The sequence below is a fragment of the Mus musculus genome, chromosome 7 (assembly GCF_000001635.26).
Source record: "Mus musculus strain C57BL/6J chromosome 7, GRCm38.p6 C57BL/6J".
Lineage (NCBI taxonomy): Eukaryota > Metazoa > Chordata > Mammalia > Rodentia > Muridae > Mus > Mus musculus.
This window is the reverse complement of record NC_000073.6, coordinates 80,268,105-80,291,579: the sequence shown is the minus strand read 5'-3', so window position 1 is coordinate 80,291,579 and position 23,475 is coordinate 80,268,105. Positions and strand designations below refer to the sequence as shown.

General features: G+C 46.3%; 1 protein-coding gene across 2 annotated transcripts; it reads right to left on the bottom strand.

Annotated features, from left to right (window-relative positions):
- On the bottom strand, positions 1-21,959 carry Vps33b (vacuolar protein sorting 33B). Of its 2 annotated transcripts, NM_178070.4 has the most exons (23): positions 21,501-21,925; positions 17,271-17,351; positions 16,895-16,956; positions 15,485-15,534; positions 15,115-15,182; positions 11,563-11,608; positions 9,001-9,095; positions 8,048-8,152; positions 7,504-7,600; positions 7,219-7,296; positions 6,965-7,038; positions 6,476-6,562; positions 6,240-6,330; positions 5,950-6,024; positions 5,682-5,746; positions 5,515-5,569; positions 4,426-4,472; positions 3,670-3,802; positions 3,107-3,180; positions 1,497-1,598; positions 1,237-1,312; positions 1,016-1,132; positions 1-465 (listed from the first exon to the last, which is right to left on the bottom strand). In NM_178070.4, exons 1-23 carry the CDS (start codon positions 21,594-21,596, stop codon positions 386-388), a joined length of 1,854 nt encoding a protein of 617 aa, NP_835171.2. In that variant the 5' UTR covers positions 21,597-21,925; the 3' UTR covers positions 1-385. The 2 variants fall into 2 exon arrangements, with proteins under 2 accessions (NP_835171.2, XP_030098333.1); XM_030242473.1 differs by having other exon boundaries at positions 257-465; positions 5,515-5,596; positions 5,682-6,024; positions 21,501-21,959.
- Positions 21,960-23,475: the final 1,516 nt, after the last annotated feature.

Below are 23,475 nucleotides of genomic sequence, written 5' to 3'. Positions count from 1 at the left end.
GAGAGAGAGAGAACAGAGGCTTTATTTACAATAATATTCAAACAGGATTTGCAAAGAATACCTCTCCCCTCATATCTTAGCAGCATGAACTATATACAATTTATAAGCAAGAGGAGTATCCTGGAGGATAGGACATGAATTCTCTCCCCCAAAATTAGTTCCAAAGTTCCCAGCTCTGAGTATTAAGTGTAGCTGGGGTGTGTGTGTGTGTGTGTGTGTGTGTGTGTGTGTATGTGTGTGTGTGTATGTGTATATGTGTGTGTGTGTGTGTGTGTGTGTGTGTGTGTGTGTGTGTGTGACAGGAATCGTAGAAGGTAGATGCCAAACACCAGCATCTCACTGGGATCCACAATCAGGAAATACTTCAGCACTGGCCAGGAAAACATCAGGATTTCACCTCACTCATGGCTTCCATGAGGCGAGCACTGTTTGTAACAGCAGTTGTCAGAAAAATAAATCTGTACCCTAAGAGTCAAGAGAAGTAGCAGAAGTGACTAAATAGACCTCAGGTCCCAACAGGCCAAGCCCACCACTCCCACAGCGCCTCAGTGCCCCAGGATCAGAATGCAGGGCTACAGGCACAGATACATCTGGGCATAGACACATCTGGACCTGCCTGTCCCCAACAAGTGAGGAGAAAAATAGAAAATAAAACTATCAGTTGTTGGCTGGGCAGTGGTGGCACACGCCTTTAATCCTAGCACTTGGGAGGCAGAGGCAGGCGGATTTCTGAGTTCGAGGCCAGCCTGGTCCACAAAGTGAGTTCCATGACAGCCAGGGCTACACAGAGAAACCCTGTCTCGAAAAAAAACCAACCAACCAAACAAACAAAAAACCCCAACTCTCCGTTGCAGTCTCTAGGGCACTGCTATGTGTCCAGCCTGGCGGGACTATGGTCCCTTGCCTCCTGCTGCAGCAGTTCCCAGCAAGGCTGTATAAGTGGTAGCACAGTCAACAGGAAAACCTTCCTGGGTAGCACATGTTGTCCCCAGAACCCTCGCAACCCCGCTCTCACCTTTCTCTCTACCCAGGAAGCGCAGGGCTGATATCTCTGAGAACGTGCAGCCCCCCAGGAACACCACCAAGATGAGGCGCAGTGACTCACTGGAAGCCTTGTCTTCCTTAGCCGTGTCTGAGGATCAGAGTGGACTCCCATCTTTATCACACCCAGTCCACGGTCATGGGTCCTGCCTAGCTCTCCCTGGCCATGCACAGTGCACTAACAATGCCCCATACCTGTGAATGCAAACTCACTGCAGTTTAGCAGCCGTACCACTTCATCAAGGCCCTGCCAACTCCGCCGGTCCAGCACCTAGGAAGGTATAAACACTGGCTTCAGGTCTTCTGACAGTAAGCTTAGGAAAGGAAAGGAACAGCAGTGAGACTCACATTCCTAGCTAGTTACTGGGAAAGTGAAAGTTGAGATGGGCCAAGGACCAAGAAAAAGCAGCATAAAGAGCGCAATAGGAATTGAAGCGAAAGTGATTCTTTTTCACCTGCTCAATGATTCGGCAGCTCAGAGGCACATAGGCACCACTGAAGACATAAGCCATGTCTCGGGGCACTTTCAGGTCATACTCCCCATCTACACGTGGGATCTAGAGAGCAAAGGTACTACATTAGGCAGGTGACAGCTCAGAGCTCTGACCTTTCAGAGGTCTGATAAAGCAGCCACCATGGGCAGCAGTTCACACTTGAAACCCAGCGAAGGTGCTGACAAAAGGGTCCATGCCAAGACAACTGTTGTATTAAATACCTGCCCCTTCTCACTAGGGCTTCCCTTGCTCCCTGTACAGGCTCTGAAGGGAAGGGCTCTTTCCCAGTTCTTCCCTCTAGCCCTTCCCAGGGAGCAGGGAACCCATACTTCTCAACCTTCTCTAGCACTGACCGGTGCTGTTAGGCCTCTATTAAACAGAGGTTCTTAATGCCTTGCTTCATTATTAAATTAAGCTCATGCTGTAAAATTACTGTAAAAATGCAATGACATGGGGCTGGAGAGATAGCTCAGAGGTTAAGAGCACTGACTGCTCTTCCAGAGGTCCTGAGTTCAATTCCCAGCAACCACATGTTGGCTCACAGCCATCTGTAATGGGATCTGATGCCCTCTTCTGGTGTGTCTGAAGACAGCTACAGTGAACTCATATACATAAAATAAATAAATCTTAAAAAAAAAAGCAATAACATGGGGATCTTGCAGACATAGGTTCAATTTCTAGCACCTACAGAGCAACCCACAATTGCAGTTCCAGAAAATCTAAGACTTTCTTACAGCCTCTACATGCACTAGGCCAACACGTAGAACACACATAAAGGCAAGAAAGCACTTAATACACAAAACAAAAATATTTTTAAATGGAAGAACAGAGACTGGGAAGGTGGTTCAGTGGGTAAAAATTCCTTGCTACCTGAGCATGAGATCTGAGCTCACTTCCCCAGAACCCACAGCGCAAGTCCATTTGACCCAGTGTCCTATGGGGACATTAGAGGCAGACACCAGAGAACCCCCAGGAGCTGAGGGGCAAGCCAGACAGGCCTATACAGAGGAAACACAGCTTAAGACTTCATCTCACTACCGGGCGTGGTGGCGCACACCTTTAGTCCCAGCACTTGGGAGGCAGAGGCAGGCGGATTTCTTTCTGAGTTCCAGGCCAGCCTGGTCTACAGAGAGAGTTCCAGGACAGCCAGAGTTACACAGAGAAACCCTGTCTCGAAAAAAAAAACAAAAAACCCACACACTGTACACACTCTCATACTCCACACACACACTGCACACACAGGCACACTCTGTACACACACACACACACACACACACACACACACACTACTCATTAAAAAAGAAAGAAATGCAATGGCATACAGGTTACTATGGATTCAAAATACTCTATAAAGAAACTGTCTGGCAGTGGAGGTACACACCTTTAATTGCAATACTTGGGAGGCAGAGGCAGGTAGATCTCTGAATATGAGGCCAGCCTGATCTGCAGAGTTCCAGGACAGCCAGAGATGGACAGAGATCCTGGCCCAAAAAAAAAAAAAAAAAGAAAAAGAAAAAAGAAAACCCCCCAAACTGTACTGTTTCCCATCCAGCCTTGTTTGTTCTACATACCAAATTCAGCTTTTTGCTGATGGCACGAAAATTGCTCCTCTTGGCCAGAGAACTGAAGGCGTCAGTGATTTTCCCTGGGGAAGAAATCTGTGCTAGGTTCCATCTAAGATCTACAGATCCACAATACCGTCTAGGGTAGGAGAGAAGGGCACAGCAATGCCCGGCCCCATCTGCCCTGCCACCGAGCTCATTGCCTGCAGTTCCCTGGGTCTGAGCAAGGCAGTCAGCACACACTCCTCATGCACTGTTTTCTCCTCCAGGGGATCAACTGCCCAATCAATGCAGTGCAGGCATCAGCCTCAGAACAACACCAGCCTGGTGCTGGTGTCCTGAGAGACTGTGAGCAGCCGCTTCATCTCTCTCGGCTGCATTCTCCTTAGAAGGAAAGCAAGGGAAACAACACCTGCCTCTGGGGGGGTTAAGTGAGAACTCGGGTCAAAGGTCAGCACATGGAGAGGTTTGTGGTTCATGTGGGATCAGCCCTCCCGGTCCTCTCCGCCTCAGAGGGCTCTGCCTGCGTAAGAAAAGGAACAGCTGCCCAGGGTGGAAAGATGGGGGCTCACCTGCAGCCTTGTCCGTCACCAGCTTGCTCACTTTACTCTCTACTGCTGTGAGGGTGTCCCCAGGAGCCTGCTCTGTTAGAAGCCCGGCTCTCCGCAGGTTGGAGAAGGTTAGCAGGTGCTCGGGGCCATAGCTCTGAAGGGATTTGAAGCCAGTTATATACTCAGTGTCCACCACTCAAGCAGCACTGTGGGGGACACGCAGGGGAGGGGAGGAAGTCACACGCACTCTGCAGTGTCTACTCAAAGAGCTCTCGTGAGTGGCAGTATCAAAGAGGCATAAAAAGCAGCAGAAACTACTTAAGGACAGAAGGACAGGGTTGGTAGATGGCTCAGCAAGCGAAGGTGCTGCTGCCAAACCTGATGACCTGAGTCTGGTCCCCAGGGACCCATGTGGTGGAGGGAGAAAACCATCCCTTGGATGATTCTCTGTGATCTTCACAAGCATGCGCATGTGCACATACGCACACACAGAATCAATAAGCATAGCTCTGAAACTGTTCTTTAGATGTCGTGTATATGAGTGTTTTGCCTGAATGTGTATGCACATGTGTGGGCCGGGTTCCCACAGGGGTCAAAAGTTGTTGAATTTCCTGAAAGTGGAGTTACAAATGGCTGTGAACCACCATGTGAGTGCTGTGAACTGAGCCCAGGTCCTCTGTTCCCAGAGCAACAAGCAATCTTAACTGATGAGCCAACTCCCAGCCCCAATTAATATAATTTTTAAATGAACAAAGGATTCTATCTTCCCATCTTTACCTGCAGATACTGTGTTTTCAGGGACCGATAATCCTTGGGTATCAAACCTAAGAGTAAGGGAAACAGGCAGGTGTGTGAGAAAAAAATAAAAAAGCAGCCAAGGATCTCAGAGAGCAGCCAAACCAATCAGCCAACATATAACCAGGAGGAAGAACTGCGCTGCCCGCAAACAGGACACAGCAGATGCCGAATGGACTGCTTAGCCTAACTGCTTACTAAAAGGTAGGTATCCTACTCTGAGAGCTCTGAACCACAGGCAAGAAGGAAGGCACGCTGAACAATGGAGATCACCAGTGGCGGAGAGAATCTGAAAGCTGTGAAGGCAGATGGACTTCCTGTGCATTCCGGCTAAGCGCCAGTTATTAGAACTCATTTACAGCTGCTGAGAGATGTTTTTCTCCACAGAGATAAGAAGCTGGGCTTCCGCTGGGCGTGGTGGCACACGCCACTTTAATCCCAGGCAGAGGCAGGTGGATTTCTGAGTTCGAGGCCAGCCTGGTCTACAAAGTGAGCTCCAGGACAGCCAGGGTTACACAGAGAAACCCTGTCTTGAAAAAACAACAACAAAAAAAAAAGAAGCTGGGCTTCCAACTTCAAGGGAGGGGAGCTAGAAGCAGCAGACTGTGTCTCCAGGTGGAGAGCAGCGTGATTCACTTAGCATTGAAGGGGGCAACAGTAAACCATGTTGCCAGGAAGGTGTAGAACTGTGGCTTGTGGAGTGCTTCTGAGACGACTCCTTGGTCCTGCACGCTCTCTATCAGGAAGCCTCACTGAGCACAGGTCTAACTGAGGGAAGAGAGAACTGCCACTGCACCCTATGTATGCCGGGCGCCATGGAGTGGACTGAAGATGGAACTGTTTACAGCCAAACAATAGGTCCCTTACAACCTGCAAACGACCCACCCCAAACAAGAAAACAGCTTTATAAAAGAGAAAGAACTCAGCAAGTGCCAAAACAAAAAACAAGCAACAAAAACTAAAGAAAACAAAACAGAAGCCCCATTTGCTGGGCTTTCAAAAATCCCCTCTCTATCCCTGAGGCATACATATTTCTCATCTGGCCTTCTTGGCTTGATCTTTTGGGCTCACCATTCTCAGTGATGGACAAAAGGCACATGAGGCGTAGGCTCTCTATGGGCGACACCTGCACAGGAAGGAAGAGTCAAGAGGACTGACATTTCAGGATGCATGTCTTCTCTTCTTCCTGCTCAGGCAGCCCCACCTCTAGCCCTCATCCGCAGCCTCCCAGTGCACACCTGCCGGTCTATGTGCTCTTCAATGTAGCTAGTGCTCTCTCGGATGTTGAAGCCCTCCAGCAGCGCTGTAAGAGATCAGAAAACAGCCATTCCTGGAGATCAACTTAGCTGAGATGTGTCTGTCTCCCAAACTCTTTTCTCTATCTTTGGGTGGAGCTATGGGACCTCCAGCATTCCACATAGCCAGCAACATCAGCTGGAGCTGGAAACCAGTGGGAAAGGAGCCAGAGGAAGAGTTTCGTGGCGTGACGCTCCCTCCGGCAGTTACCATGCTCGGTCTTGATTAGCTCCTGGAAGTCCTGCTTGGTTTTCTTCTTCATGATTGATTCACAAGCCCCAATATCTGCAGAAAGGACAAAAACATTCACCTTCCTGGTTCCACAAGGAAAATCTTTGATTGCCAAAACCTCATAAAGGAAAACCCATAAGCACTCTTCATTTTAAATCAAGTAGGACGATGCCAAGAGAGCGAGAATCTCCTATTGGAAGAAAGTAACGGCCTCCAGCAACACTCCCCTGGAGGGCACGGCACCTCCTCATCCCCAGGCTAGCACCTACGGAGACTCAGAAGGCGGTGCTCCTGCTTCAGTCCCTTGAGCTCTTGCGACACGAAGTTCTTCATCTGCTTTATGTCCATGCCTCTCCGGCGCTGTGGGAATGTCCCCAAAGGTCAGCACCTCCTAAGAAAGCTCCATTTTCCCTCAGCCGCTCCCCATCCATGAGCAGACACGGGAGGGCTATCACAGGGTTGGAAAGGGAGCACTGAAGAAAGCAAACAGACACACAGGTCTTACGTCATATTGGGCCTGCAAGTTCCGGGCCTTCTGGCTCAAGAAGCCAAAGACATTGGAGAAGTGCTCATTGCGGATCTCACTGAACACCTGTGAGAGAACAAGACAGAAGCCACTTACTATGACAGCTCTGTACCAGGCCCCTGCCTGCCTCATGAGCCCAGGAAGTGATGCCCAAGCCAAACTAAGACCAGAGCAGAGCTGGTGTCAGAAGTGGGTGTCAGGACCACCTCGAGGGCCTGGATCTATTCTTTCACATATGTATTTTTGGATTCTGAGATAGTTTTATTTAGCTGAGCCTGGTCTTAAGCTCTTGATTCATCTGCTTCCATCTTTGAAAAGATAAAATTACAGGTGGGAGCCACCATTCCTAGCTTGGGTCTGACCCTAATCGATGGGGGAACCTCCCAGGGGTTTGGCCTCCTGCCCAGGGCTGGACCCCAGCCTTTGTGCAGCGGTCCTGAGTAAATCCGGACACACCCACACCCTCACCTTGTCCTCAGCGTTGAGTAGCACCTTCAGGCTCTTGTCAGAGGATGTGACTTCTGGGCCAAAGTCAACACTTCCTTTGAAGGCAGAGGGGAAAGCTCTTAGCAACTGCACAGAAGCCTTCTCCTACTCATTCCTTAACTCTGCCAAAGGTCTCCCAGTGTCACCAGTCTCCCCACAGTACTGCTCTACTGCAGGAGCCACCCGAGGATGCTTCATTTCCACCTTGCCAAGATGCGGAGGATCATGGCACTTACCACACTTGATTCGGAAGGTGTCATCTACCAAGCCCTCGTAAACCACTTGGGAGCAAAGTGCTGTCACAAAGTCCACATCTGAAACCAAGATCCCAAACGTAAATGTTCCCGAGACCCAGCTTTCTATTCAGTTTGCTTAATATCAAACCTAAAGAACGCCCCACATGTGCCCATGTTCACACTAAAATTCCCAGCCCCAACTTTAGGACCCCAACTTCACCAGCACATTTTCCCTATTTCTGCCTTCTAGGACCCAAAGATAAGAGAGTGCTGGGCAATACTTACCTCTGTCCAGGAGAAAGATGTGTCCAATCTCTGGTTTCCGACCTTTGGTTTCACTGTCTTCTTCCTCCTCCAGTTTCCTCCACAGGTCATATGACATCTACCGGAGCCCGAGACAATCTGTTTTGTGTCCTCTTGAAGGCCCAGTTTACAGAGGCCAACCCCTTCTATGGCATACCCTGTCTTATCCCCAAGAAGGGAGTTAACTGCCAGGCATACAATCCTATTCTCCAGGAATACAAGCCTAGTCTCATGAAATACAAACCTATTCTCCAGGCATACTAGCCTAGTCTCCCATTTGCTTTTATCTTCCCACACCAGTGAGGAAAATGTTCCCTGCCCCAAAGATAAGAGAGACTTAGGAATGTAACCTAGAAGCTCTTGCTTATCTGTCAGCCACACAGATTTTCCTCTCTAGGGAAACATCCTAGGGCATAAAAGCAAAGGAAAGAATATTCCTATGTCAGAGATGCCTAGGGATAATCTTTGTTGGGTAAAGAAAAAGGAAAACAGGCTTTAAGCACAAGAGTTCTGCTCCTACTCTTACCTTTGCACATCTGCCAATGCCATAGCAGTTAGGAAAGGGCCCATAGAGAGTACTGAGAAGGTGTAAGGCCTGAGCCACAGTGTTGATCCAACGCTGATCACCTTCCTGCAGCGATCACATGGGGTACAAAGACCGTGTTAACCCAACAGATGCACTGGAGAGTGCAGCCCAGAAACCCTGGAGTGGGATGACAGTGTCTAGGGAATGCTAGAGAAGTGCATTTTACAGACCCCTATGATGGTCCATGCTGACAGCCACCCTGAAAGGGGTGGAAAGTCCCTAGGAGAGTAGTAAAGCTACCCTCTGGGTATGTGTGTGAGGCTGTTCCAGAGAGGATTAACTGCGGGTAAATAAACTCTCTTGGCCAAGTAAATCCCCAGGCAGAGCAAGGGAGACAGAAGGAAAAAGCCTGGCTGGCATATTCTCCTCCCTCCCTGACCATCATGAGCTGTTCTACTGTCAGAAATAATGAATTGGAACCCCCAAAATCATTGGTTTAAAATAAAAAAATCTTTCTTCCCTTAAGAAGGTGTGGTGGCACACACCTTTAATTGCAGCACTTGAGAGGCAGAGGTAGGTGGATCTCTGAGTTCAAGGCCAGCCTGGTCTACAGAGTGAGTTCCAGGACAGCCAGGGCTGCACAGAGAAACCCTGTCTCAAAAAACAAAAACAAAAAACAACAACAACAAAAAAAAGAAAAGAAAAGAAAAGAAAAGAAAAGAAAGAAAACACAACAACAACAACAACAAAGAGGCTTTCTCAGGTGTTTGACCACAGCAACAGCTGACTGAGAGCCATGACAGAAGTTCAATACAAAACAACCTGTAGCCTTCATCTGTGAAATCAATCTCACTCATGATAAATTATATGAGCTGGAAAAAAGTGTCAATACTTCTAGTCCACTGGACCCAATATTTATCTCCTGATACTAAGACTCAAGGGCCTTGAATTACCAGGAAGTAATCCCTGAAAAATTCTGGCAGTTCCATGCTCAGCAGATCGACATCAAGAGGCAGCAGAGAAAAGGCCCACTCATCACAGCTCACATCTGTGGGGAAAGAGAACATCAGCTTTCAGGTAGAAGGTACTTGAGTCCATGCTAAATGAAGGTCTGCCATAGCCATCCAACAAATATCTGAGTGCTTCTAAGCCAATTAGTACATTTAGCACTGGAGACTCAAAGTAAGAAACAGTCTGTCTTTAAGGGGTGTCTAATACAGTCATAGAAGGACAATGCAATGTAGTAAGTAGTGGTTTATAGTAGAGTTGACAACAAGTGCTGGAAAAACCCTCACCTGATTCAATGGATAATACTGAAATTCACCTCAACACAGGACTGTATCAGGCATTGGGGAGACAACGGTGAATAAAATGGGCTAGTTCCCCATCCCCCAGTCTTCTAGAACGTAGTGTGAACAGATGCGGCAAATTATGACACAACACTTATTACAGCTGTCCTTCCAAAAGAGCAAAAGAGAACACTCTGGGCTTGCACGTGCTCTGCCTGCATGAGGCCTGAGCTCAATTCTCATCATGAAACAAATAAGGAAACTACGAGCACAAATATTTCAGGGATTAACATAACTATGGGCAAAGGAATGACTGCCCTGCTTGTCTAGGTTAGAGAGTGAGTGCAAAAGTAGCCCAGGGAACTCATGAGACTTTGACTCAATATGAAAAAGTAAAAGAGACTGGCACGGTCATGCACACCCTTAATCTCAGCACTTGGGAGGGGGAGGCAGGCAGAAGTCTGTGAGTTCAAGGCCAGGCAGTGACACATCCAGAGGCACTTGGCTCCAAAAAAAGTAAATAAATAAAAAAAAAAAAAAAAAAAAAAAAGAGCCATAATAGAGCTCAGTAGTGAAACACTTGCTAGCATGTATATACAAGGCCCTTCATACAACAACCAGTATTTTCAAATAAATAAATAAAGCCAAGTCCCTGATGCCATAGAGCAATAAGACTGGAAAACGGGGCAAGATTACAATCTCGGGTCTGCTGGTAAAGCAGGGAAGCATAGGGGACAGTTTAGCCTGAGACTCTATTTGGTTTTGCTCCCCAACCCTTGTAATAATGCACTTGGCAGCCCAGCTCCTTGGCTTGCATGCACTTTGCATACACACTCCTCTCCAAACAATGTATGTAGCAACCTCGAGACCCCTACCCCTCCACCTGTACTGAGCTACACCTACTCCCATCTCTGAACAATAGTATAGGTTTCTCCATCCCTAGTAACGATCAAATCTAGACAGTTTTTATTCAAGTGTATTCCCAATATATCAGGTACAAAGACTAGAAATGCTGATCAGGCCTGAACTGCATCCCCAAGATTGACCTCTTAGGGGCACTGTCCTCTTTACCATCTTATGCATATGCATAATTGTGCATGATATGATTAAAATTAAACAAACTGTGGGAAGATATGGGCAATAGAAAAAAATGAATATATGATCTAATATATCAGTCAAAATGGAGAAAAACCCAAACTATGGTTTTCAGTAACCAGCCCTTCTTTCCTTCCTTCCTTTAGACCCCATAAAAAGAGACCATAATCCAGGTATGATGGTATACACCTTTAATCCCACCATTCCAAAAGCAGAGGCAGGAGAATCTCTGTGAATTTGAGGTCATGGTATACAGTGAGTTCTAGGACAGACAGGACTATATCTCAAAACAGAAAGAGAGTGATCTCCAGCCTGGGGACCTGGATGTGTCACCCTTCATCATCAGTCTTATCACCTAACTCTGGGTGAAGTTAGCTTGCTTCTTTTGCAGGTTTATGACAGCCTGGTTTTTAAAAAACGATTTATTGTATTTATGAGTACACTGCAGCTGTCTTCAGACACACCAGAAGAGGGCATCAGATCCTATTACAGATGCCTGTGAGCCACCATGTGGGTGCTGGGATTTGAACTCAGGAGCGCTGGAAGAGCAGTCAGTGCTCTTAACGTCTGAGCCATCTCTCCAGGCCCAGACAGCCCTTATTTTCACTCCTTTGCTAAGAGGCCAAGGAAATCCGGGCCTTACTGCCCAGATCCCAGGCACCAGTTAACATTTGAGCTACAGAAGGAAATAGCTCCCTAAAGAAGTGACAATTCAGTTAGAGCCTGAGTGCCATGTCGGTGGGGAAAATGCTCAGGGCAGAGAGAGACCTAAGCCAGAGGGAAAGTAAGCGCAGAGCCAGAGCCCGGGAGACTGGAAGGTAACAAGCTAAGAAAGGAGCAGCACACCGTGAGTTGAAGGAGAGGAAGGAGGCTCGCCTGGGATACCCAGCAGGCCGTACTGAGGAGGCTGGGGCCACCTGTCTGTGCGCATCTGAGCGGCAGCAGCTGGACATTCCTATGCTAGCCCCAGCCTCCCATGCTGCTCTCCACTGGGTCCTACTCCCAATCTCATTCCCAGGGAGCTCTCACTACACCAACAGGAGGCCAGAGAAGGAGCTGGAGGTGGGAAACACGAGTTATTCCTTTCTTTGCAAGTTTTCTCGCCCTTCACTCACATTCGGTTCCTCTCACCTCCATAGACTCCCTCTTCCTCAAGCACCATCTCACATGCATAAAACTGAAAGAGAAAAGTCAATTAGCTGATTAGGAAAAGCTGATTAGTAACAACTTTACTCTGTTCTTCCTTCCAGGGTTTTTTGTTTTGTTTTTTTTTTTCCGGATGCTGTATGTGATGGTAATCTTGGTTGTTGGACTGAGACATCTAAAGGTTGGTAAAGCACTCTGCCTGGTGAATCTGTAAGGGTGTTTCCAGAGATGGCTAAGGTGGTGAGCTGACCTAAATAGATCTGTCTAGTCAAGGATTTAATCCCCTGTGGACTCAAAATCTAAATATACTGACAATGTGGTACAACTGCAGAAGGAAGGTGGGAACTAGTTGGAGGAAGTGGGTGTCTAGGGATATTTTCTTTTGTTTTTCCCTTTTTTGAGACAGGGTTTCTTTGTGTACCCCTGGCTATCCTAGATCTAAACTTGTACACCATGCTGGCCTGGAACTCAGAGATCCATCAGCCTCTGCTTCCCTAGAGCTTAAGGCGTGTGCCACCACACCCAGCCAAGGGACTCTGGGATACATGGCAGGCCATTATGAGGAGTCTGGGCTGCCTGTTTCTGTGGGAATGTGAGAAGCAGAAGCTCTTGAAGTGGATCATGGAACTAATCACTTCTGGTCTCTGCTTCTGGCTGCCATGAGATAAACAACTTGAAAGGAATGAGATAGAAGGCATACCTCTAACCCCAGCACTCCAGACACAGATGCAAATTTGTTCTAGATCGTGAGTTCCAGGTCAGCCATGGAAATGTGGGGATGTGTCAAAACAAACAAACAAAAAAACAATAACAACAACAACAAAAACCCAACCCTATAAAGCTAGCTAACCATGGACTGAAACCTCTAGAAATCCAGAGCCACAGGAAACCTTCCTTCCTTTAAGCTTTTACACAGGTTTATCCTTCACAGTGATGAAAAGTTTACAAGCACAGTGAACGTCAAAACCAGGCCTCAGTGGGAGGTGCTGCAAACATCTGTAATCCCAGCACTCAGGAGGCTGAGGTAGGAAAATTGGGAGTTCAAGGCAGTTTTGTACTGAACAGTAAGTTCTAAGCCACCCTAGACTAATTAGTGACATTCTGCCTCAAAACCAAACAGGGCCAGTGAGATGGCTCAGCAGGTAAATTTGTTTGTTGCCAAGTGTGACAACCTGAGTTTGATCCTGGGCTCAACATGATGGAAGAAGAGAAATGACTCCCAAAAGTCGGCCTCTGACCTCAACCTAAGCACCATGGCATTTGCTCTCCCTTTGTGCATGAATGTGACACACACACAATACATAAATATTTTTTAAAAACACCTTGGGCCTCCCTCCCACAAGCGACACTTTTGGCCCTATTCTTTCTGTGTCTCTGGAGTCCCACTACAGTTAGTGTCAAGGTTTGAATAAGGCTTGGGCACATCTTCTTAGAGCTCACTGATGTAGTAAGCTCTACTGTGAGATATTAAGAGTATAAAGTTAATCTAATTATGTGTCCAGAGGAAACTCTTTAGAATTCACTAGGATTGAGTAAGGTCATCAGTTTGGAGGCTCTATGAGTGAATTCTGGTGGCTTTAGAAAAGGAGTTGTGGATCAGGGCACAACGGCACACCCACGTGTTCTCTGTCTTTCACCACATGATGGCCTGCATCACCGCAGGACTCTGCTGACTAGAGAGCCATCAGGAGACATGCCCCTTCAATCCTGAACCTGCAGAACATGGACTACAGTGAGCCTTTATGCTTTATAGCCTCAGGTATCTCATGGTAGTAAGAAAAATAGCCTGAGGCAGTCAACGGTGAGGATATTAGTTACAGAATCCATGGATCAGGACAGCCAAACCCATCAGTTCGACAGTGGACCTCCAGAACCACCTAGCCCCAAACTTCATTTCTCTTTCATCAGCTTTACTTATGTATTATGCTTTCTCCTCTCCTTTAGAGACTGGGAAACATTATAAAGGAGTAGGCATTTAGCAGTCTTTGAGGGAGGAGCTGTGTTTGCATAACTAGGAAGAGGAGCAAGATGTGGAATAGGAAGTTCTGTTTAGGACACACGCATGAGGACTCTGGACACACTGAGCTGTTGAGATCCTGCCCTGAGTCAATGGTGTATATATTGTATATAAGTGTTTTAAGGTAGGCATGAAAAGGTAAGCCTGCAATCCTGGCATACTGAAGTCAGGAGCAGGAATTATAAGTTCAAGGCAAACCTAGGCTATACAGTAAGATCCTATCTCAATATATGACAAGCTTTATACAAGAAAAAATATATATAAGGAGTCAGTGATAGTAATTCACACCTGCAATCTCAGCACTCAGAAGAGGCAGAAGGACCAGGAGTCCAAGGTCAGCAGCTACAAAACAAAGTTCAAGAATAGCTTTAGTTATATAGACTATGTCTCAAAGAAAATGGGCGGGGTGTGTGTGTGTGGGGGGGGGGTGTATGTGTGTGTCTCTGTGTCTGTGTGTATACTACATTAAGGACAGGAGTGTGTGTGTGTGTGTGTGTGTGTGTTTGTCTCTGTGTCTGTGTGAGTATTACATTAAGGACAGGAGTCCAGGAAAAACAAAATGAAAGTGGTAGTACAGAATACAGAATCAGGGAGAAAAGACGGAAAAGGCGCACTCATAGGGTCAGGAGCAGGAAAAAACAGTACCATTACTACACAGGAATATGTGTGGACAGGGACACACAATACGAGCTGTTTCAAAAATATAAAACTATTTCAATTATTTAGGACTGTGTTCAGTGGTGGAGTGATCGCCCAGGATACCTAAGACCTTAACTAGACCACTGGCAGGCACACCAGACCATCCCCACCCCAACCCCGGTAAACAGAGAGAGATTAAGAGAGAGAGAAAGAGAAAGAGGGAGACTACAAAGAAACCTACATGGAAGTCACTATTCCCACAGTTCACAAATTCCACAAGCTTTCTTTAGGGGCAGTTTGATGGCAGATACTTTGTTGAGTAATTATAGACACATACTGAAAAGACAGCATGCCATTGGCCATTTATCCCAGTCCTGTTACAGTCTCTGAGAGGGAAACTCAGTCCTCCAGTAAGAAGTCCCTGAAATTGACAGACACACTAGGCCCCTCCCTTCCCAAGAACATAAAAGCAATGAAGACTCCTGAGCCAGTTTCAGCCGAGCACAGTTCCATGGAAGCAGCAGAGACCAACTGAGCCACCTGAAAAGGATGCTCTCCTTGAGCTGCCTACAGACCGCAGTACCCTCCGGGTTTCTAGTTTTTGTGACTGTCAGCCATGCTAGGGGTAAGCTTTGGTAACGCAGCTCTGTCTTTGAGTCATTTCCACTCCTGTAAGTAAACCCTACCACATGCTGTAAATAACCCAATCAAACTCAATGGTTCACCAAGCTGGACTTTGGTGTATCCATAATTGAGTCTGTCGTCAATTGTCTTATCTGAGAAGAGCAGATATTTGTCCATGTCACCCAGAATAGAGTGTCACATCAAGTCCTCCTTCCTGTTCAACCTCAGACATCCTTCCTTCTAAGATCAGAACTCACCTTCTGAGGGCTTAGGATGACTTTGTATTTTCTAATTCTGCCAGCCAGCTTGTCAGCATTGACAAGACCTAGAGAGAGAGAGTGTGTAACTCAGCGAGCCATGAGCCATTTCTGAGACAAGACACAAAGATGCCTTCCTGATGCCTCCCCACTTCGCTCACTAAGTAAGATCTTGCGATGCAGCACAGGCTAGCCTCAAACTTGGATTCTTTCTGCCTTGATCTCCAAAGTTCCAAGACTACAAATGTACAGCACAAAATGTACAAAAAGGCCCATCGGGTCTTTTCTCATCAAAGGGTCCGATGGCCGAGGACCTTCTAACTTGCCCGCCTTTCCCAGCTCCTTCCACACAGTACCATGGCTCACTCACTGGCAATGTAGCGCATATTCTTGATTCGAGGTCTGACCAAGAAGCACAGTCTGTGGATGAGGAAGGAAAAGTTAGGAAAAAGCATGAAGATGATGATAGGACCTAAGGAGAAATTAAAACAAACAAGTCTTTAATCATTTGCCCTTCTTGACCAGGCCTGCAGATCTGAGCTTCCACATGCCATCCACAGAGGACATTTCTCAATACAACAGGTACAATGTGATGATATAAGTACCTTCATTGGCTCTATGGCAGATCCAAGAGTTCCTGTTCTTAAATATTTGATGATCCAATGGGCCAAAATTATATATATTTTTTATATTTACATATGCTATATATATATACACATATATATACATATATATATATATATTTATGTAGTGTATATATTTACATAGTATATTTATATATTATATATTTCTAAGTTTATAATTTATAAATTATATATAATAAGAACTGGAATGTGTATATATAATTTTAACATATCTAGAAGTTTTTCTGCTAAAGAAAGGTATACGCTACTCAAGTTTGGGGAGTGTGTAAAAGAAATCAAAGCACTAGAGATACAGTGCAATAGCAGAGTACTTGCTCGAAGTCCTGGTTTGATCTCCTGCCCGGCAGACTGAGAGTGCATGGCATGTGGACAGAACAATACAAAGTGCCCTGGAGATCTAGAGAGGAAAATCAATCCAGCCTGGGAGGGAGCTTCATGAAGAGCAGGACTGGATGAAAGCCTGGTGCTCTTTATGGAGTGAAGGACAGGAGAGAACTTCAGGCACAGCGAGTGAGTGACAGGAGGACAAAGGCACGTTCTGGACCGTGTGGAAGCAGGTTCAACTTGTGGGAGTAGATTCTCTTCTTCACTATGTGGGTAAAATTCAGGTTGTCTGTTAGCCTGCTAAGTCACTGATCCTAGAGGTTACTTCCTTACTTATCTATCTGTTCACTTGTGTGTGTGTGTGTGTGTGAGTGCAGGCACACATGCAGACGTCAGAGGACAACTCTGTGTGAAGACTCTCTTCTTCTACCTTTCCATGGGCTCCACGACTGAACCCTGACCACTGGCCTTGCACAGGAAGTGCTTCAACCACTGAGCTGGTTTCCAGCTACTGCCCCTGGAGGTGGTTGGTAGTAAAGTAACAATTTTTGGACAAGGAATAATTTGAGTTGTAGATAACAACATGGAGTAGAGAGGGAAGAAGGCAGAGTGGAAGAAAGTGCAGAAAGGCAGACTAACAATCTGAGTGCCATATTATTTAACAACCAGTGCATGACACTGTGAGCACTCAGGGAACCGGGCTGCATCTCAGGCACTGTGGCTGCACATTTCAGGCAAGGACAAAGCAAAGCAAACAAACAAACGTCTTGGCCCTCCTCCAGCCTGGAAGCCACAGACTCTCTCACACTTACTGTTCATTGGCGCTGAGGGCAGGTTTGTTCTCCACCTTGTACAGCTTGTCCACTTCATGTTGCTACAGAGAGAATCAAACATGACAATGGACACGAGTTGGAAAAGCCCAGGTGTGACACAAAGGCAGGGACACTTAAAGGGTTAATCCTATAAGACAGTCTGTTCTCATCCCACTAAAATTTCTGCCTTACTGTCAACAGAAAAACCAAAAGTAAAACACAAGACAAACACCATCCCCCATGTGCCCGCCCAGGTGAGCTGACTGTCTTCACCCTGTCAAGGGGGTCAATATTCAGGAATTAGTTATGCTTGTCAAAAGAAAAACTGTTCAAAGAGGAAAGGGGGCAGGAGTTACCCTGAGAAAAGGGCTGGTACCTTCAGGATAGAGACGTTAGCAATTCGATCCAAAGGGCTCATGAGATCTGCCTCAATGAACAAATCCTTTTTTCCAGGAAGCTGAAAGAGAGAAAGTATGGTAGCTCACTCAAAGGTCCCACAAGCTGGGAATTTATGCAGTCACTCATTTAACAAAAACTTGGTTTTGAGTTAAAACAGCATTAGACATCTAGCTAAGTATCTTATTTACTGTCTGATTCATTACTGACATTTTGTATGTGAAAAATATTTGACTTTCTCAGCTTGGCTCCTTGTCAGTCAATTGTGTTTGGTCACTGCCTCTAATACTCTGCCTCATAACAGTTCTTCATTTCCTAATAAAGACAAACTCAACAAAAGCCCACCTTGCATTCTACAACCCCTTTAACTAACTGCGAAATATCTTTTCCAATGGCATTTTCCTTTTAGTTACAAACATGACACACTTAATGCAGAACTTTGAAAATCATGGCAGGGCTGGATGTGTGTGACTCAGTGATACAGCTTGTGTGTTGCAAGCAGGAGGCCCTGATTTCAATCACCATCCCTGCAAAAAGAAAAAGCAAAGCCCAGCTAGTACCCACCCTCTGCCCTCCCCTGCAGCTACCTCCTGACAGCACCATGGGATTCCAGCACCCACACTCTGGATGCTGCTCTCTCATATGCACAAGAGAAGGAGGTCACAGTTACTGCTAGGAAGGGCTAAGTCATTGGAAGCTTCCTTTCAACTAGGCCTTGACAGAGTTGAGAGTTGTTAGTGATGTTTGCGGGACAGTCCAGCAAGGTTAAGTGTAGAGGGGGAGGGCTGAGCAAGCAATTCAGTTGGATTGACACATCTGGTACACGGCAGCAGTCCTCAGCTGGGGACATCTGGCAATGCAGGACACATTTTGGGTTATCTGGAACAGAGTGTAGGGAGATATTGGCAACTAATGCATAGAGGTTTGAATGCTGCTAAGCCATCCACACTGTACAGGACAGGCCCTACAATATGATATTACTGCACACAGCATGTCTGCAGTGCCAAGAATTAATAATATTGGTGCAAAAGAAATGGTGGGAAATAGGTTTGAAACAGTTGACTGGAACTGACCAATAGGTAGGGTTTTTGGACTTGATCCTTTAAGGAAGAAGGGGAACAGGAAGCTTTTGTATACTACAGCACAAATCAGCCAGGAAGTTTAGATGGAATGGACAGCTATTGGTAAGATAAGTGAAGAGATGAGAAACGGAAGGTAGGGGCTCATTTGAAAAGGTAATAGTGCAGACCAAGCAAGAAAGCGTGGACACTGGGAACAAAACAGAGGAAGACAAACATGAAATGTGGTTATGTGTGTGCATGATGCGTGTATGTGAACATGTGTGCCCTGGTATGCTGTGCAGAAGTTAAACACTGTGGAGTAGATTGTCTCCTTCCACCTTCGTGTGAGTTCCAGGAACTGAACTCAAGTGAACAGGCTTGCACGTACAGCAAGCACCCTTACTTACCAAGTCATCTCACTGCGTCACAAGAAATGGTTTTCATACTGGAAGGGCATCAGCAGTGTTGACACTGGAGATGCTGGCATCACAGAAAGGGTTTGGTGGTTTGTTTGTTTGTTTGTTTGTTTGTTTTGGTTTTGGTTTTTTTGGTGGCAATGTTTCTCTGAGTAGTCCTGACTGTCCTGGAACTTGATCTGTAGACCAGGCTGGCCTCGAAATCAGAAATCCATCTGCTTCTGCCTCCCAAATACTGGAATTAAATGTGTGTGCCACCACATTTAATCCCAGTATTTGGCTATGTTTTGTCTTAATATTGTTTCCCCTATACTTTCTAGAGTGTATGAGTGTTATTTTTAAAGCCATGTATGATGAAGTACCCACAGGACGCAGCATAAGTTAAGTATAAGGGAAATGACAGTCCATTATGACTTTGATCTATCAAGCTTGAATAGCAGTGTTCATTAAAAGATAAACCAGGGCTAAGTGGCTCAGTGATGAAGTATTTGCTGTGAAAGTGTAAAGATTGGACTTCAGATTCCAGCACCCATGGAAACAGCGGGTGGACATGTTGGGCCACTTGTACTTCCAGCACTCTCCAGTCAGAGGAAGGATCCCTCCAGCAAGCTGCCAGGCTAGACTAGTCTGGATCAGCAAGTTCTAGGTTCCACTGAGAAAACTTGCCCCAGCAAATAAGGTAGACAATGATGCAGAAAGACTACCATTGCCAACCTTGGACCTCCCAACACATGGGCACATGTGTATACACATACCCATATACATGTGAACAAGCATGCCTACATGCATGTACACATGTGAACATGTACACATGTGAACACGCATGCCTACATGCCACATGCACAGACAAAAAGAAAAAAAAAAACAAAACAGAAATTAGTATGGGGAAGGTAATAGTGCCCAGAGTCCTTATGACCTTGACCTTGTGGTGTCTCTTCTGCCGCAATACTCTCCACTAATAAGGTTCTATCTTAGTCTCTACTACTCTCCAGCACTTATCTTGCCATTCTCCACATACTTTTTGAAACACTTTCATGTGCAAATCTCTACGCTAGCATTATGGGACATACAAAGGAGAAATACCATACGGTCCTGTGTCCCCTAAGGTTCTCTCTCTCTCTCTCTCTCTCTCTCTCTCTCTCTCTCTCTCTCTCTCTCTCTCTCTCGGCTAGAACCTAGGGTTCCAAAGGAGAGAAATGGAACTATACAGTGAGGAACACCCATAGCCCCTAACTATTAGCACTTTAACTTGACTTCAACTCCAAATTAATCAACTTTCTTCACTTAGCCTCTTCCTCTGTGTGTGTGTGTGCCCACGCGCATTTTGTGTCTACATGCATTTGACTTACACGTGTGTGCTTTTCAGTTTCGTTCAATGTTGGCACAACAATTTTTCATTAAGCACCTGCTATGTGGCTGATTCTCAGCTCAGTACTTGATGCTGGGCAGAACACACACTATTCCTATACCTGAGAGGCTTCCATGAACAATAAGCAAACCATAACAATAAGCAAACCATTACAATGACAGTAGCAACACTACTGTCCTAATAACACAGACTAAGTCAACTTTGGTACTTCCTCAATATTTACAACTAATCAATATCTCTGAATGTTCTTTCACTGTAATTTATAAATCTATCACAAGTCAGGTGTGCTGGCAAATTCCTGTAATGCTAGCACTTGGGAAGGCTGAATCAGAGGTTTTGCCAGAGGATACCCTGGGCTACATAGTACGACCTAAAGAAACAAAACCAACAACCAAACCCCATCATTTCTCTCCTTTCTACTGCCATCAGTTTTTTGTAAGCTTTTACTACTTTAATCAGTATTCTCTGAACTAGCCTGCTGTCCAATTGCTCTTCGTTACAAACCACTATGGCAAACATTGCTTCACACTACAAATGGGTGTGGGTCTTCAGCCTGCTGTGTAATTTGTTTGTTTGGGTTTGATTTTTGTTGTTTGTTTGTTTTTCAAGACAGGGTTTTTCTATGTAGCCCTGGCTGTCCTGGAACTCACTCTGTAGATCAGGCTGGCCTCAAACTCAGAGATCTGCCTGCCTCTGCCTGTGAAGGAATGAATGCACTGGGATTAAAGGTGTGTACGACCACCCTTTCTTTCCCATGGGGAACAATGGATGAAACCGAGAACCCTGCCTGGGCAATTGTCTAACCACTGAACTTTATTTCCAACCTACAGTGTAACTTCTGTTAGCTCTTTCCTCTGCTCATGCACCGGTCCTTCCCTGCTAGGCTTCCCATCTAGCAGCCCAACTGCCTGAATGTGCACGATGTTCCTGCTCCAGAGAAAGCATGTCTATTCTTCAAACTCTAGATCTCAGGAAACTCTTAGATCGCCCCAGCTGTTGTTTATTCTAAACTTTTCCGGAAGTCTAGAATTCACTTACCATCCAGCACCCTTTAGGGGTCATTATTTCATAGGGCATCTCCTGGAATGTAACTAGTGACAGAGGTATTTCAACTGTATTTCCATCTCCAGTGATGCCTGGCACAAGTGTGTCTTTTTCATTTGCACAGAGGCTGGCAATTTCCATTTATTCTCTGGCCAGGTCTCAAGCAACTGTTACTACTCTGGTTTTTCCTGTTGACCGCCCCATTTTGGATCTGTCTCAGAAGCTCAAAGAAAAAAAACCAAGGGACTCAGCAAGGAAGAAGTCACATTGAGGGCCACACTGTTGACGCAGTAAAGGCGCCGGCCACGGCAGGCACTGACCTGTTCTAGCAGATAGATGAGCTGGTCCCGAGCCAGCCTCTTGAGCATAGAGAAGTCGGGAAGCTCAGGGGCGTCCAGCCGATGGGGAAAAGCCATGGCAGCGGTCACCTGAGCCACCGTGTGAGAGCAGCAGAATTCTCCCTGTTCTGCAAAGGCCGGCGACAGCCCAAGGTGTTACTGCAGGCTGGTACCCCGCTTGCCTGGGCTCTGGATCCCAGGACCCCCAAGGGGCCCTCGCTCCTCTGCCGTACTCGACGGATGAATGACCGACCACCTCCCGGACGGACGGCCACAGGCTCAGGCGACTCTCCTTGGAGACCTATAGTCACTGGTCCCGCCCGAGTCCACTCAGCCTGTCAGCAGGATTCCCAACGACATCCGCACACTCGGCAGCGTGCCGGGGAACCCCGCCTCCTACCCAGAGAAAAGCCACTTCCTAGACATCCCGGAAGTCCGGGTCTCCCAGTTAGCGATTAGAGCACTAGAAGGGGACGGCGGCCGGGAAGGGACATTTGAAAACGGGAGTGAATCTTTTCACAGGTTTACTTTGTGTGAATGTGAGCGGTGTGTGTGTTTGAAACCTAGTCTGCAGAGCACAGTGTGTGTGTGTGTGTGTGTGTGTGTGAGAGAGAGAGAGAGAGAGAGAGAGAGAAACCTAGTCTACAGAGCGCTGATTGCTGGAGTCTCAGCTGTTAATTTAGTCTCCAACTATTCAGTCCTTAGCTTCCTGGTAATAGAAGGTAAGCGAGCAGTGTAAAGAGGAATGAATGTGTTAGACTATGAAAGTTAAGGCTTGCCAGCTGTAACCCTTGGCTATTGGAGTTCGATTTGTTAATGGCCATTATGGAAGAAATGAATAAGCTTGTGGCACAATCATGCTACAAAACAACTGTACAAATTAAAGAGGCAAAATACAGAAGTAGTCAGCTGGTAGTGGTGCACGCCTTTAATCCCAGCCATTGGGAGGCAGAGGAAGGTGAATCTCTAAGTTTGAGGCCAGCCTGTCCTACAGAGTGCGCTCCTGGACTACCAGGACCACACAGAGAAACCCTGTCTAGAAAAACCAAAACAAAAATCAAAAACAAGCAAAAACACAGAAACACATCTATATAGTGTTGTTTACATAGAATTTGTTTATGAAACAAGGTCACAATATGTAGGCCATGCTGTCTATTGCAGATAGGAGCTGACTGGGGAAATCAATAAATGAAATAATGGGAGAAAGGGTGAGGTATAATACTTTGTTGTTTAAAAAAGAAAGAAAACAAAGGCAGTCTGTCATCTTGGTGGGTGTCTGTAAACCCAACCCTTCGAAGCAGAGAGAGGGATCAGGAGTTCTCGGCTACTCTGGTCTCCACAGAAAGTTGAGGGAAGCTGGGGTACAGCTCAGTGAATGAAAGGGTGGAGACTAGAGTTTGGATCCCCAGCACCCACAAACATGCTAAGGGGGTGTGACATCAGCTCAGTAACTTCAGCACTCCAAAGTCAGAGGCTGGGGATCCCTCAGGCAAGCTGTCTAGCTAGACTAACCTAATCACCTGGCTCTGGGTTCATCAGAAAACCCTGACTCAAAAGGTTAGCTGGAGAGCTAGCAAGGACTCCACCCCAACCTCTGGCCAACCCCTTCCCTGCCTCCCCAACTCCCACTCCCTCAAAGCAGAAACTCACCTGGGACAAATGACCCAGCTTCTAAAAATAACTAGCAAAGAGGAAAAGATGTGAGAGGTGAGACTTAAGGTATAGGAAATATATTGAGGCCAGGTATAGTAAAAATTTTGGAATTTTGGTTTTTTTTTTTTAATGGAAATATAAGAACACGTTTTCGTTCTAATCCCAGGTGTGGGATATGAGGCTGCTTCAGATGGTTCGCATCAACCATGATTTGCCTTGTGCTCTGGCAAGGGCATGACTTTGCCAGCTGCAGATAGTTTGTGTGTGACATTTGGAATTCTGGTGTCTTTTCAGAGGGTATAAA

Bases quoted from the DNA above. Each gene is read 5' to 3' on its own strand.
- Vps33b (NM_178070.4), bottom strand. From the start codon at position 21,596: ATGGCTTTTCCCCATCGGCTGGACGCCCCTGAGCTTCCCGACTTCTCT. The intron at 6,331-6,475 runs GTAAGACCTGTG...ACATTCCCACAG, and splicing joins ACTTGCAGGCCCAATATGAC to CGCCGGAGAGGCATGGACAT. The intron at 4,473-5,514 runs GTGAGCCCAAAA...CCTTACTCTTAG, and splicing joins TTTGTCCATCACTGAGAATG to GTTTGATACCCAAGGATTAT.